Source organism: Phocoena phocoena, chromosome 10 (assembly GCF_963924675.1).
Source record: "Phocoena phocoena chromosome 10, mPhoPho1.1, whole genome shotgun sequence".
Taxonomy (NCBI): domain Eukaryota; kingdom Metazoa; phylum Chordata; class Mammalia; order Artiodactyla; family Phocoenidae; genus Phocoena; species Phocoena phocoena.
In genome coordinates, this window is record NC_089228.1 from 88694446 (window position 1) to 88709430 (window position 14985).

The 14985-nt window shown below is 42.6% G+C and overlaps 1 protein-coding gene across 1 annotated transcript in view; it reads right to left on the reverse strand.

The window, feature by feature from the left end:
• Positions 1-10807: 10807 nt before the first annotated feature.
• The window catches only part of CDKAL1 (CDK5 regulatory subunit associated protein 1 like 1), a 640361-nt gene continuing 636183 nt past the window's right edge, over positions 10808-14985 (reverse strand). Inside the window, exon 16 of the mRNA XM_065885642.1 lies at positions 10808-10999. Coding sequence (XP_065741714.1) covers positions 10808-10999 — 192 coding nt within the window. The remainder of the gene's footprint in view (positions 11000-14985) is intronic.

The following is a 14985-nucleotide window of genomic DNA, read 5'->3' on the forward strand; positions in this document are numbered from 1 at the left end:
TATGGCGGCAGAAGCCCTTCCCTTATATCTCAAACGACACCAAGTAAGGTTGCAGAAATCATACTGGCTGAAAAACCAAAAACCAGAGAACCAAAATGCCAGGAGCATCTGCTCTCTAAGATCACGGCCCGAGATAGTTATCCCAGGTGGCTTTTTGGTTAAGTATTCTCATCCACTTGTTGAGAATAGAGCATGTGAATTCTTAACTGAACAGGTGTATTAATAGAATTTGAGATACAGAAGATCAAACCCAGAAAGCTGGAGTCGCTGATTTGAATCACGGTAGGTAAGCAGAGAAGGTAGCAGGTGCGGGAGGGATAGAGGGTTGCTAGGTCCCCAGAAGCTCCTCAGTGTGACAGCACAAAGCAAAGATTAAAGAGCAAATGCACCGAACTACAAAGACAGGAGCCTGACTCTTATTGAGGAGCTTTCTTAATTGAGATAATGGTGGGACCCACACATCCAGTTCCGTGTTACAGCAACAGCTGTAAAACAAGCAAACCCCCATGTTAGCAACACTAGTGTCAGTAACAGCAATGACAGGAACCATCCCCAACGGGCTACGTGAGGCTTGCTGATGGTTCTCTAGGAAATGGACACATCTGAAGCTTGGCAGCAGGTAAAAAACTCAAAACCAGGGACAGAGATTTAACTCTCCTTAAGCCTTGCTTCACAGCCCCTGAAAAGTGATGACTACATTGTACATTTCCGAAAGTGGCGGTATAGGGTCAGGAAACGGGAGCCCATTGGCCTGGGTCATCAACAGAACAGGCCAGCCTCCAGACGGTCACTGCTTATCTTTTCAGACAACAATTTCTTCAGAGCCTGCAATGCTCAGAAGCCCGTTCAGAAGCCTACAGTGGCTCTTCCTTGACTATCAAATAAAGTCTAAATTCCTTACAATGGGATCAAAACTTTTCACAACCTGAGCGTATTTTTAGTCTAATTTCTAGGCACTTCTCTTATATAGCCTTCACTCTAGCCACGTTGTTTCTCAAATTCACCATACACTTTTAGACTACAATGCCATTTTAATTTTGGTAAAATGTGTATAACATAATATTGATCATTTTAACCATTTGTAAGTGTATGATTCAGTGGCATTAAATACATTTACAATGTTTTGTACCCATCACCATTATCTGTATGTAAAACTGTTTCATCATACCCAACATAAACTCTGTACCCATCACACAGTAACTTCCCTTTCCTCCTTTCCTCAGCTCCCGGTAACCTTTATTCTACTTTCTGTCTCTATGAATTTACCTACTCTAGATACCTCATATAATGGTATCATACAATACTTGTCTTTCTGTGTCTGGCTTATTTCTCTAAGCATAATGTTTTCAAGGTTCATCCGTGTTGTTGCATGTGTCAGAATTTCACTCCTTTTTATGGCTGAGTAATAGTCCATTGTATGTATATACTACATTTTGTTTATGCATTCATCCATCGGTGGGCATTTGTGTTGGTTCTCCCTTTCGGTTATTGTAAATAATGCTGCTATGAATATTGGTGTACAGATATGTATTAGAGTCCCTGCTTTCAATTCTTTTGGATATATAACTCAGAGTGGAATTGCTGGGTCATACAGTAGTTCTAGGTTTCAATTTTGAAGAACTGCCAAACTATCTTCCAGAGTGGCTGAACCATTTTACATTTCCATCAATACTGTATGAGGGCTCCGACTTCTCCACATCCTTGTCAACATTTTTATTTTTTGTTCGGTTTGGTTTTATTTATTTACTTATTTGTGTTTTTTTTTTATGGTAGCCATCCTAATGGGTGTGAAGTAATATCTTATTATGATTTTGATTTGCATTTGCCCAATAACTAAAGATGTTGAACAAATGTGCTTATTGGCTGTGTATGTAACTTATTTGGAGAAATGTCTAATCAAGTCCTTTGCATATCTTTAAATTGGGTTGTTTGCTTTTGGATTGTTGAGTTATAGAAGTTCTTTATATATTCTGGATATGAATCTCTTGTCAGAGAAATGATTTGTAAATATTTTCTCCCATTCTGTCTTTTTGCTTTCTTGATAGTGCCCTTTGATGCACGTAAGTTCTTAATTGTGATGAAATCTAAAAATTTTCTTTTGTTGACTATACTTTTGGCGTCACATCTATGAAATTGTTGCCAAATTCAATGCTATGAGGATTTCTCCCAATGTTTTGTTTTCTTCTAAGAATTTTATAATTTTAACTCTTAATTTTATTTAGGTCTTTCATCCATTTTGAGTTAATTTTCATATATGGTGAAAGGTAAGGAAAGGTCCAACTTTATTCCTTTGTATGTGGATATCCAGTTCCCCCAACACCATTTGCTGAAAAAACTGTCCTTCCTGTATTGAATGATCTTGGCACTCTTATCAAAAATCAATTGGCCAATTATGGGAATAATTTTCTCTGAGATCTCTATTCTATACTATTGATCTATATGTCTGTTCTTATGCCAGTACCATATTGTTTCAAGTGCTGTAGCCATGTTGTAAGTTTTGAAGTTGGAAAGTGTTTGTGAACAGTGAAAGTGTTCTTTCAAATCTATTCTTTTTCAAGATTCTTTTGGCTAGTTGGGATCCCTTGAAATTCCATATGAATATAAAGGTTGGCTTTTCCATTTCTGCAAAAAAGTCTGTTTCAATAGGAAATGTATTGAATCTGTAGCTCACTTTAGGTAGCATTGACATTTTAATAATGTTAAGTCTTCCTATCCATGAACACTGATATCTTTTCATTTATTTAGATATGCAAAAATTTCTTTCAGCAATGTTTTGTAGTTTACAGCATACAAATCTTTCACCTCTTTTGTGAGATTTATTCCTCAGTATTTAATTCTTTTAGATGCTATCGTACATGGAATTGCTTTCTGAATTTCTTTTTGGATTGTGAAACAATCCAAAAAGGAACAAGTGATTTTTGCATGTTGATCTTATAATATACAACTTTGCTGAATTTGTTTATTAGCTCCAGCAGATTCCTTGTGGATCCTTTGGACTTCTCTATACACAGGATCATGATGTCACCTACAATTACCTCTTCCTTTCCAATTTGGATGCCTTTTCTTCCTTTTTCTTGGCTAACAGTTCTGACTAGAACTACTAAGTACAATGTTGAATAGCAGCTGTGAAAGTGGGCCTCCTTGTCTTGCTCCTGATCTTAGGGGGAAGCTTTCAGTCTTTCACCACTGAGTATAGTATTAGCTGTGGGTTTTTCATAAATGTCATGTTGAGGAATTTCCCCTCTATTCCTAGTTTTCTAAGAAGTTTTGTCATGAAAGGGCGTTGGATTTTGTCAAATGTCTTTGCTGTTTCAGCTGAGATGATCACGTGCCCCCCCCTTTTTAAATTAATGTGATGTTAAATTGATTGATCTTATATTGAACCACTCTGTATTCCTGGTATAAATGCCACTTGGTCATGGTAAACAATCCTTTTAATATGCTGCTGAAGTTAATTTGTTAATATTTTGAGTATTTTTGCACTTATATTCATAGGGGATTTTAGTTTGCAATTTTCTTGCAGTGTCTTTATCTGGCTTTGATATCAGGATAACGCTGGCCTCATAGAATGAGATAGGAAGTGTTCCCTCCTCTTACCATTTTTTGGTAAGAGTTTAAGAAGAATTGGTATTTATTATTCTTTCGATGTTTAGTAGAATTCACCTGTGACTCCACCCGCTCCTGGACTTTTCTTTGTTCATGCTGGTCAGGGGGGAAAGTCTAGGGTTTAAAGAAAATAATTCTTGCCGCAAGGTCTTTTCTTTAGAGGACCAAGGCCCGCAAAAGAATTTTCCCAGGGACTCCTACCAATATACCTAGTTCACTCTTATGCTTCACTCACTGTTTAAATTATTTCTCGTTATTTCAAAACAGATTACACTTGTAAGAGTAAAATGTCACATAAATTCCTCCTGCAAGGGCAAAGATTCACAAGATAGCATGAGGAATTTCTTTCAGGATTGAGTGTCAACAGTCATTCTAAAGTGACCTTTTGAGGGAGATAACACTGAATTCAAAATGAGCTGGAATTTGTACTTAGACTCATTACTTCATTACTTATGTATACATTATGTGGATGGTATGCTTCAGGTCACAAAGGCTGGACCCAAGTACATTGAGTCATAAGTAAACAACTTCCTTTACATCTATTTGAAAATCTTTAGGTCTGTTTAAAAAGCACTTGTGTTTTATTCCTCTTTATGGAAACTGGGGGTTCAAAACAGAAGTTAAAAGCTTGGACCTTGGAATCGGACAGTCTGGGATAACATCTATAGTTATAATGATTAATTACACATATTAAAAGCAGATTAGATAAACCTGAGAGTTAAAATTCCTAGTTCTTCAGGCTTTTCTGAACTCCAAGTTTTCCCTCACCTTGATCCAAGGTTTCTGGGGTTTTTCCCCCTACATTTTTTTTTTTCTGGGCACTTGCCTCACCAGTACTTGTAAGTGTATCCAGATGCCCATAAATTAGGAAGACCGTAAGAGACCACTTGAAGCTCTTTGCTTCACCTGTTACACAGTTGGGATATTTTGGCTATAGAGCTCTAGGAAACAGTGCTGGTAGGAAATAATTGACCAAAAACTAATGAAGAATAATAGTGTCTGCACTTCCTTTTACCCCAAGGTAGGGTGGGGAAGGGCATGACTTCTAGGCCTCCCTATTAATCTCTTTGCTCTTTTAATCTTTGGCCATGGAAAAATGCGCTTCTTGATCTTAGATTGGCCACCCAAATCTGTGCTACACAGCATTCATTAATTTGATCTCCTCAAATACAGCTGCAATCCATTTTCTTTGAATTTTTCTTCCTTTGCTGCATTTGTTAAAATTAGACTTTAAGTCCCTTGAGGCAAGAATCTTTTTATCCTACATATAATTCTTTTGGGTGGTCATGTGTTAATAACAAAATTTAAAACACCTAACCTTATTTATAAAGTTTGTTTTCATGTTTAAGTGGCTAAAGGAATCATGAAAGGGGAAGGAAGGATGTGTGCCTAGGACACACTACTCGATACATGTTATCTCATTTCATCTTTAATGACACTGCAATGCAGTTGTGTTCCTATTTTACAGATGAGGCTCAGAAAGAAGTGGTCCGGCTGCAAATTTAAACCAAACTTTTGTTGATGTCAAAAATCTCATGCTCTTCCCCTATACTATTTTCCTCAGATTTGTAATGGAAACAACTGAGATCTGAACCCAGTTGATTCAGGTCCCTAACTCCTTCATGGTTCCTTAACTCAACTTCTATGGCTTCAACAGCATAAAAATCAAGCTCAGAGCTTCCCTGGTGGCACAGTGGTTGAGAATCCGCCTGCCGATGCAGGGGACGCAGGTTTGTGCCCCGGTCCGGAAAGATCCCACATGCCGCGGAGCGGCTGGGCCCATGGGCCATGGCCGCTGAGCCTGCGCGTCCGGAGCCTGTGCTCCACAATGGGAGAGGCCACAACAGTGAGTGGCCCGCGTACCACCAAAAAAAAAAAAAAAAAAAAAAAAAAATCAAGCTCAGTGGAAAAGCAAGTATAAATTTATCAAATGTGCTATCGATGAATTAACTTTTACAAACTAAAAATACTTTGAGAAGTGGTTAGAACTGCAGATTAAATATAAATTTGGCATGGATGCTCTAGGTTAGGTTGTATCATACAGCAGACATGCCCAAGCTTTCTTGATTCATGGCACCCCTAGACCAAAAGAAACAGCCAACCACTCTGGTTATTAAATAGGTAGGTCCTAACAACTTAAGAAATATTTGTATCTTAATTTCTTACAAGAACTATTTGAAAAAATAATACATGTAAATTGAAATAAATTATCTATTTCATTCTAAAATTGCCATAATTATCTATTAATGGGAGGTGTGTATCTTTTGGGCACTGCACAACTTCTCAAACCTTGAAATAAAATCACCTTCATTCCTTGTTAAACATTGATTTTTCACTTGGTACCTGCTTTTTTATCACAGTAACCACCTAAAACCTAGTCTTACAAAGATACGGTAACATCAAAAAATGTTGTGCATTTTACTGTTGAAACTGTGAACTACTTTGAGCTAATAGTTTTACATGGTATCTGATAGGTGTCGCTGTGTTTCCCTCAAAAATTTAAAATGTCCCGCGGCGCTCCTGTGAGCTCAGTGCAGCACCGTGGGGGGCTTCGGGGTCAGGCAAGCCTTAAGAATATCACTTACCCCCCTATCATTTACCTTTTCTTCTTTCTCTCCCTCCTTTCTTCCCTTCTCTACCTCTCTCCCTTTTACGTTTTTCCCCTATGCTTATTTTATAATGATAAAACCTCTTGAAGCTTCATTTGTAACTCTAATTCTCCCTCCAAGACATCTCATAATATACATTGAAATTTTCAACATGGAGTGAAGTCAATGGAAAAGCCTATGTTTTGACTGAACGACATACGGAAATCTGATGTTTAGACACATTTTCGTAGCAACAAAGCAAAGTTTTCACCAAAGAATTTTTATGTTATCCTATTGACAGTCTTGCACTTGATGAACTAGGGAAGATAGAAAGAAAGAGAGAGAGGGAGAGGGAGAGAGGAAGGAAGGAAAAGAAACTTGATTGTTAAACCTTTAAGAGTGCATCAAGTACCATGCACATTCTTGGAGCAGGAAGGATGACATGGAGAGAAAGGCTGGGCTCCCCCAGAACCTAGGCATCCACAGAGTTAATCCTAGATACCCGTCTATTGGTTCAGGTCAAGTTTAGGTGGAAGACGGGGTCATGGGAGCGGGAAGAGTATACAGCCTAGAAGCACAGGCTTTGGAGTCAGGCTGAGTTCAAGTTCTGCCTCTAGAACTTAGTAGCTCTGTGCCCCTGGCAAGTTACTTAGTCTTGTGTGTTTTAAATTTTTTTTTTTTTTTCTAGCAAAATGGGAACGATAGTACCTATCTCAGGGTTGTGTTTTCAGGACCGATGGACACTTGTGAAGTCCACATCATTTTGTCTGACACATTTAAAGGCTAGAGAGTTGATGGTTATCACTATTATCATTATTATCAAAACAGGGCTGCCTCACGGATGAGAGACAACAGAGACAAGGCCTGCTGAACAAAGTCAGAGAGAAAGGGCTTCCCTGGTGGCGCAGTGGTTGAGAGTCCGTCTGACGATGCAGGGGACGCGGCTTCGTGCCTCGGTCCGGGAAAATCCCACATGCCGCGGAGTGGCTGGGCCCGTGAGCCATGGCCGCTGAGCCTGCGCGTCCGGAGCCTGTGCTCTGCAATGGGAGAGGCCACAACAGTGAGAGGCCCGCATACCACAAAAAAAAAAAACAAAAAAAAAAAACAAAAAAAGACAGAGAGAGAAGAAACAGTGGGGAGAGTGGCAGAGTTCACGTCAACAAGGGGATGGCACCCGGAACTCTTAGATACTGCTGACAGGAACGTAAATGGGTACAACGCTTTCCAAACACCAGGGCAGCGTGTGCAAACGCCCTGACTTAGCAATTCCATTTCTCGATATAAGTTCATACAAATGCACATCTCTGTGGACCCAAGAACATGTTTATAGCATTATTATGCTGATAGCCAAAAAATTAGAAACAACTCGAAAGTAGGATGGATAATTACAATGTGGTCTATTCATACGGCGGAATCCTATTCCACAATGAAAGTGAATGAACTACTGCCGCACACAACCACCTGGATGCATCTCACATGCAACGCTGAGCAAAAGAAGGCAGACACAAAACACTGTCTGCTGTATGACTGCATTTATATAAAGTTCAGGAACAGGCAGACCAATCTATGATTAGAAATAAGGATAGTAGTTACCTTTTGGGGGACAGAGTTAGTGCCTGGGAAGGTACATGGGGACCCTACTTGGTGCTGGTTACAATGTGTTCACTTTTTGAAAATCCATCAAGCTGCCACCCTACGATTTATGCACGTACTTTTATACATGTATGTGCACTTTTTGTTTTACTCTAATAAAGAATTTAAGGAAAAAACTGGCCCAAGTATTCAAAAGATATTGCTATAGATTGAATATTGTCCTCCCCGCCCCCTGCCAATTCATATGTTAAAACCCAATCGCCAATGTGATGGTGGGAGGTGAGGCCTCTGAAAGGTGATTAGGTCATGAGGGTAGAGCACTCATGAATGGGATTAACGCCCTTACGAGAGAGACCGAGGGCTCCCTTGCCCCTTCCACCATACGAGGACGCAGCAAGAAGACGGCCATCTATGAACCAGAATGTGGGCCCTCACAAGCTACCGAATTGCTGGCACCTTGATCTTGGACTTTCCAGCCTCCAGAACTGTGAGAAATACGTTTCTGTTGTATAGAAGCCACCCAGTCTATGGCATTCTGTTATAGCAGCCTGAATGAACGAAGACAGATCTCTTCACGGGTTTCCGTTTTAGTAGAGAGGGCCGCATTAAAGGAAAAATGAAAAGACTTTGGTGCTAAGGAAAAACATGAAAAGAAAATATAAGGCGTAACAACAGTTATGTTTACAAACTGCAGGTCAACTGATAGCACATTTGATAAGTTTATACTACCACGCCTGACACTGTGTGAATCAGGATAGGCTGACTTATGCCATGGTAACAGCTCCCAAAGCTCAGTGGCTCAACACAGGCTCCTTTCTTGTTCTACACAAGTTCTAGCACACGCCGGCAGAAGGCGATCTCCCTGCACTCCCTCAGGGACCCAGGCTGGAGGAAGCTTCATCCCGACACGTGTGTCCACAATGACGTCTATGGTGCAAAGAACACAGGGCAGACTGGATTTGAACATGTCTGCCCCAAAGAAAGACATGACCTTTCCACTCCCTTTGCACTGGCCAGAACAGGTCACACCATCAGGCCTAACCCCAAAAGGGTAGATGTGCCATCACACTACGGGCAGGAAGGAGAGGAGCTGGAAAGGAAACAGCTTTGCTGATGCCACACTTACCCCTATGGCGCCCAGGCTCAGTCGCATTCAGAATTCTGTCTACAAGATAACTGAGTGGTTGACACCCACCCACGCTTCTCTCTCGTATCCCTCTAGCAGGAGGTCATGGAGAAGCAAGCTGGATCTCCAGACCACTGCCACCCCCTTGCCAACTGGTCCCCAATATGGTGGCTGCTATCACGTATGATCTGGTCCCTGCTGTGGGGCTTCTAAACTTTCTGGACCTAAGAGCAGAGTGGAGTCGCAGCCTACTTGGGGTTATGTAACAGCCACGGCGGCGCGGGGACAATCCCGTATGGCTGAACAATTCCTGATAATCCCCACCATGGTTGGTGAGGAGCCGTGGGGCTATCGGACTGCTGGGTGTATCACTCTCACAGAAGAAAAAGTGAAGGGACGAGAGCGGAGGAGAGACAGTTACAGAGCTAGAGGGGAGGAAAGAAGCAGATGAGGGGGTGAGAGGAAAAGAGTGAGACAGTGGAAATAGAAAAAAAGCTTTCTGTCTCCAATCTGTCCCAGATGCGAAGCTTTTCTTATGTCTTATATAGTGTGACTCTAGGCTTTCGGTAGCATTTCCACTTCTGCTAGGTTTTTATTAAATAAGTACCACGCTGGAACCCACTCTGTTTATTAACAAAGAAATGACTGCCCATATCTCAAGAAAGGAAGCACCCGGCAGGCTCCTATTCTCTGCCAACACATCTCTCTCCTCTCGCTGCCAGAACAGGGGGATCCCAAGTGGACATCTCACTGCAGGACTCAGAGGAAGCAGGAACAAACCCTTGCATTTTAAATGTGATCTCCTCTTAGAAGCACATACCAAGGTCGGGAGAAGTATACTGATACTAGAGTTTTTTGTTTTGGGTATTTAACTCACCGACTTATAGTTTAATTTTAATCTGGATTCGAAAGATACAGAAGAGGTTGAAACATTTTGAGATAAAATGAAGAGCTGAAAAGGGATGGGCGTTTAAAAATGAAAACTGTCCCGTGCTAATGACTGGGCGCCTGATTTCCCTGCGCTATACGATCCAAATAACTTATTCAAATGCTGACAGTCATAAGCCTTGCTCATTACAACAATTCCTTTTATTGTGGAAGAAATCACTTCATTTAGTAAATGGCCAGTGATGTCAGGTAGAAATAGACAGTGGATGGAATCCATCGAAAATGTCAGAAAAGAGGCAGAGCTTGTTTTCGACAAGTCCAGTCTTTGAAAGTCTGCGGGAGCTAAAGAAGTGGGTGATTCCTCAGACTTCTCAGAATGTTGCCAGGAGTCGTTTGATTGGTAGGCTCTCCCTGTATGTTCTGAAAGGATTCAAGTTCCAGAAACAGGTTTCCATGTAAACTTTTCAGGAACACATCTGCTGTGGAAAATAAGATGTTTGTAGTAGCATCGGGACCCCAAACAAAGCATAAAGAGAAAGATACATGTAAAAATGTTTATTGAAAATGGAAAATCTTCCCACATAAGGAAGAGGTGACCAGACCCACGGTACAAACAGGTTCTGACTTGAAGATTGGTGATTTAAAGAAAATGCGACCACTTGCTTGCATTTCTTGCTAAAAATAAACCAAGGGGAGCTTAATTGAAAAGACATGCTGTGGCAGCTGTTGGGTTTTAGGTCAAATAACCAATGAGTCCAACTCAAGATGAGACTGGGTAAGCCCCATCAAAGAGTGTGGCTGAAGGGCAGGGAGACAGTATAAATTACTGCCCTTTGAGAAGTGATGTGGTCGCTCTCCTTTTCTTTGAAGATTTTAATTAGAAATTCATTCTTCTTCACAGATTTTACTTTTTAAAGGCCACACCGTGTAGCACGTGGGATCTTAATTCCCCAACCAGGGATCGAACCCATTATTCTTCTTCACTGATGCTTCAGTTAGTTGTGTTTTAATTACAGACCTTGATCAAAAAAGCAAAAAGAAAAGCAAACAGAGCCAGGACCACAGACATCCTCAGTGTACAGTCCTGGTGTAGCCTTTGCAATTGTAGCGCCATTCTGGAACTCGCCGAGTCTTGCTGAGTTGCACCCAAGGTGTGGGATACCGCATTCAGGTGGTTCCCAAGCATATTTCTGAATTCCTATAGAGAGGGAAACATAGAGGAAAACGAAAGACATTAAGGATGCAAAATAAGAAAAAAAGCGCTAATGTGACATCAGTCAAGCAAAGGATCCCTAGAAGGAGCTATTTTTTTATTGAGATATGATTAATATATAATATTGTATTAGTTTCAGGTACACAACGTAAGGATTCAATATTTGTATACATTGTGAAATGAGCACCACAGTAAGTCTAGTTACAACACAGTTACAATTTTTTTCCCTTGTAATGAAAACTTTTAAGGTCTACTCTCTAACCAACTTCTAAATATACAACGCAGTACTGTTAACTATAGGCAGCATGCTGTACGTTACATTCCCGGGACACATTTACATTATAACTGGAAGTTTGTATCTTTTGACTCCCTTCACCCCTGTCGCCCACCTGCCACCCCCCTGTGTCTGACAAACACGATTCTGCTCTCTGCATCTATATATTCGGTTTTGTTTTGTTTTTTTAGATTCTATGCCTTTCTCTGACTTATTTCACTTAGCATAATGCCCTCAAGGTCCATCCATGTTGTTGTGAATGGCAAGACTTCCTTTTTTTTTTTACACCTGAGTAATACTCCATTGTATACATACGCCCCATCTTCCTTGTCCACTCACCTATAGATGGACACTTAGGTTGCTTCCATGTCTTGGCTATTGTAAATAGTGCTGCAGTGAACATGGGATGCACGCATCTTTTTGAGTTAGTGTTTTTGTTTCCTTTGCGTAAACACTCAGAAGTAGAATTGCTGGATCATATGTTGGTTCTATTCTTAGTTTTTTAAGGAAACTCCATACTGTTTTCCAGAGTGGCTGCACCAATTTACACTCCCACCAACAGTGCACGAGGGTTCCCTTTTCTCCATATGTTCACCAACATTTGTTAGTTCTTATCTCTTTTGATGATGGCCATTGTGACAGGTATGAGGTTACATCTCACTGTGGGTTTAATTTGCATTTCCCTGATGATCAGTGCTGATGAGCACTTTCTCGCGCATCTGTTGGCCATCTGTCTGTCTTCTTTGGTAAACTGTCTATTCAGATCCTCTGCCCACTTTTTTTCTTTTTTTTTTGTGGTACGTGGGCCTCTCACTGCTGTGGCCTCTCCCGTTGCGGAGCACAGGCTCCGGACGCGCAGGCTCAGCGGCCATGGCTCACGGGCCCAGCCGCTCCGCGGCATGTGGGATCTTCCCGGACCCGGGCATGAACCCGTGTCCCCTGCATCGGCAGGCGGACTCTCAACCACTGCGCCACCAGGGAAGCCCCTCTGCCCATTTTTAAAATCAGATTTTTTTTTCTATTGAGCTGTATGAGTTCTTTATATATATTTTGGATATCAACCCCTCATCAGATATCAGATATGTGATTTGCAAATATTTTCTCCCATTCAGCTGGTTGCCTTTTCATTTTGTTGATGGTCTCCTTTGCTGTGCACAAGCTTTTAGTATGATGTAAGAAGAAGCTATCACTCACTCCTTCAACACAGGCACATTCAAACACCTACCATAGGCCAGGTAGGCCAAGCTAAGTACAAGCTATAGTTCCTTTCCTTGAAGGGTCAGACCAAGTTCATAAATTTCCAGATTATACACAAACTATATGAAAGAGACAAACAGTGTTTACAGAGAATCAAGGCCGACTTCACGAAGGGTAGAATTTATGTAGAGTGGAGTCATCACAGACGTATCTAACTTTTAGGGATGCAACCATATCTACTCAGGAAAAGAAGAATGACACAGGAAAAAAACCACGAAGTCAGTTTATTCATCAAACACGTCCCTTAGGACAGGGACTCCCAGCTGACGCACCACTGCAGGAGGGCTGCCCTGACGCCCAGGGGGCACCTGAAGGGGTCTGAGTGGCCACAGGGCTCCACCCCCACACGCAGCCTCTGCATCCACTCTGGTGTGCCATATGCCTGACGTGGAAAGGCTGGGAAACCCTGCTTGGGGAGAACACGAGGAGCTAGGAGACATGACGGTGAGACTCTGTAGGGGGTCTCTGTCCCCTGATGCGTCTCAGCAGGTGCGGGGAGGAGGGGACAGGGGGCACCTGGCCACTCTCAGGGAGGTTCTAGTGTTTCGACGTGTAATTTTGATTCCACGCTATAAGATTTCCACCTTATGCACAGGCCTTAGAATCAGTGTCTCCCCTGTTGAAACCTGTATAACACTTTGAGAGGTGGAGGCGGGGTGGGGAAGGAGAATCCGGGATGGAAGAAACATTGCGGGGCTGGGAGGAGGGGGCGAGCCACAGGCGCGGCTGTGGAAGTGCAAGAAAGCCACAGAAGCACAAGATGCCTCCAAACAACCATTTCACGTGGCTTATTCTTTCCTTCCACACTCTCGAACAATCTGGGGACAGCTTCGGCCCCTGTGTGGAATGGCAGCCCCGCCATGCACAGCAGAAGCACTGGAAGGGTGCTTTACAGAAGGTAACTCTGGCACGAAGGTGTAGGGTGCATTGAGGGGAGCGGGGGGGGGGGGGGTAGAGAATCCGCGGGCAAGTTGTGGCGACAGATGAGGTGGAGAGTGCTGAGGACCTGTGTTGGGAGGATGGCGGAAGGCACGGAAAGGAGGGCAAAACAGACACAGTGTAGAATCAACAGTAGCTGAGTTCAGCTGAGTGGGTAATGGAGGGACAGAGAAGAGGAATGGGGAAATGAGAAGAACTTTCACAACCCAATTTCCACCAGCTAATATTTGCCTGTGATAGATACGGAAGAACTCTTGCTTTGACTATAGGACACTGATTGCAAAATTAATATAGCTTTTGTCCACAAGGATGAATCTCTCAACCCCAGTGGTAGTCGAGCCATCATTTACTTCTGGGCTCCTCAGGGATCTGGGCTGACACCCTGCTGCTGTCCTTGCACTGGGGGCCCTTGACAAGAAGGTCACAGCTGGACAGACGGAGCCGTGGTCCCCGCAGCAGTGACGGCTGCACCCAGACCTGCCCCGGGAAACCGCTCTCTTGTACGATTGGCTTTCTGCATGATATTTTGGAGCTGGGAATATGTTGACAAGCTTTCATTTTGATTGGTTAAAAATAGCCCCAAGGTCAGCACTCAACCTTGGGAAAGAATGCAGCCTTCTACAGCTAAAATAACGGAAGCTCTGTGAGTTCCTCAAAAGCAGAGAGGTTGCCTAATTCATCTCTGGGTTCTTGGAACCTGCACAGCGGCAAACACAGAGCAGGTACTCAGCAAGCGTTCAGAAATGAACGAACGAACGAATGAGTGAATGAACGGATATGAGGATGAGTATTCCAGATGAGATACAACTGATCAAAAACATGTTTAGCTATGTCTCTGGTGATCGATGCCCACAACTGTAGAAGAGTCTTGAGTTGTTTCCTCTAGCAATTAAACCATCACTTCCTAAGCTTGGGTTTACAAGACAAGAACTAAGAGGCTGATTAAGTTCTCCTAGGCCTGAGTTCTTTAACCTTTTTAAGTCACAGATGGCTTTGAGAAGGCAGTGAGGACTACAGACTGTTCCCCCAGAAAACTGTGGAGGCATCCGTGCCGATATACACACAGCCTCGCTCACACCCTACCAATAACTTCAGTAGGTTCACAGATCCAGACACTGTGGGGCCTGATGCTTTCTCTTAAAAAAGAAAAATTCAATACAAAGTTAAGAACAGGGCCTTGGAAGGGGCCCCTCAAAGTGTCAGGCCCTGAATCTTAAGCTCTACTAGCTTCAGGGAAGATCTGCCCCTGTCCCACCCCCAGTTCTGAATAATGAACCTTGGTTCTGTGTCTGCAATCCCAGAAGCTGCCATTCGGTGATCACTGGTGTAGGGAGCCAGGGCTCAGGCTGCCCCGGGCAGGACTAGGCGAGTCTCAAAGCATCCACCGTTTGGTTGGGTTTTTAACATATTCTGGTTCACAACGGTGCAGTACAGGTAGCGCACCTGTGCTCTCAGCCTGAAAATACCCTTCAACTTTTTTTTTTTTTTTTGCGGTACGCAA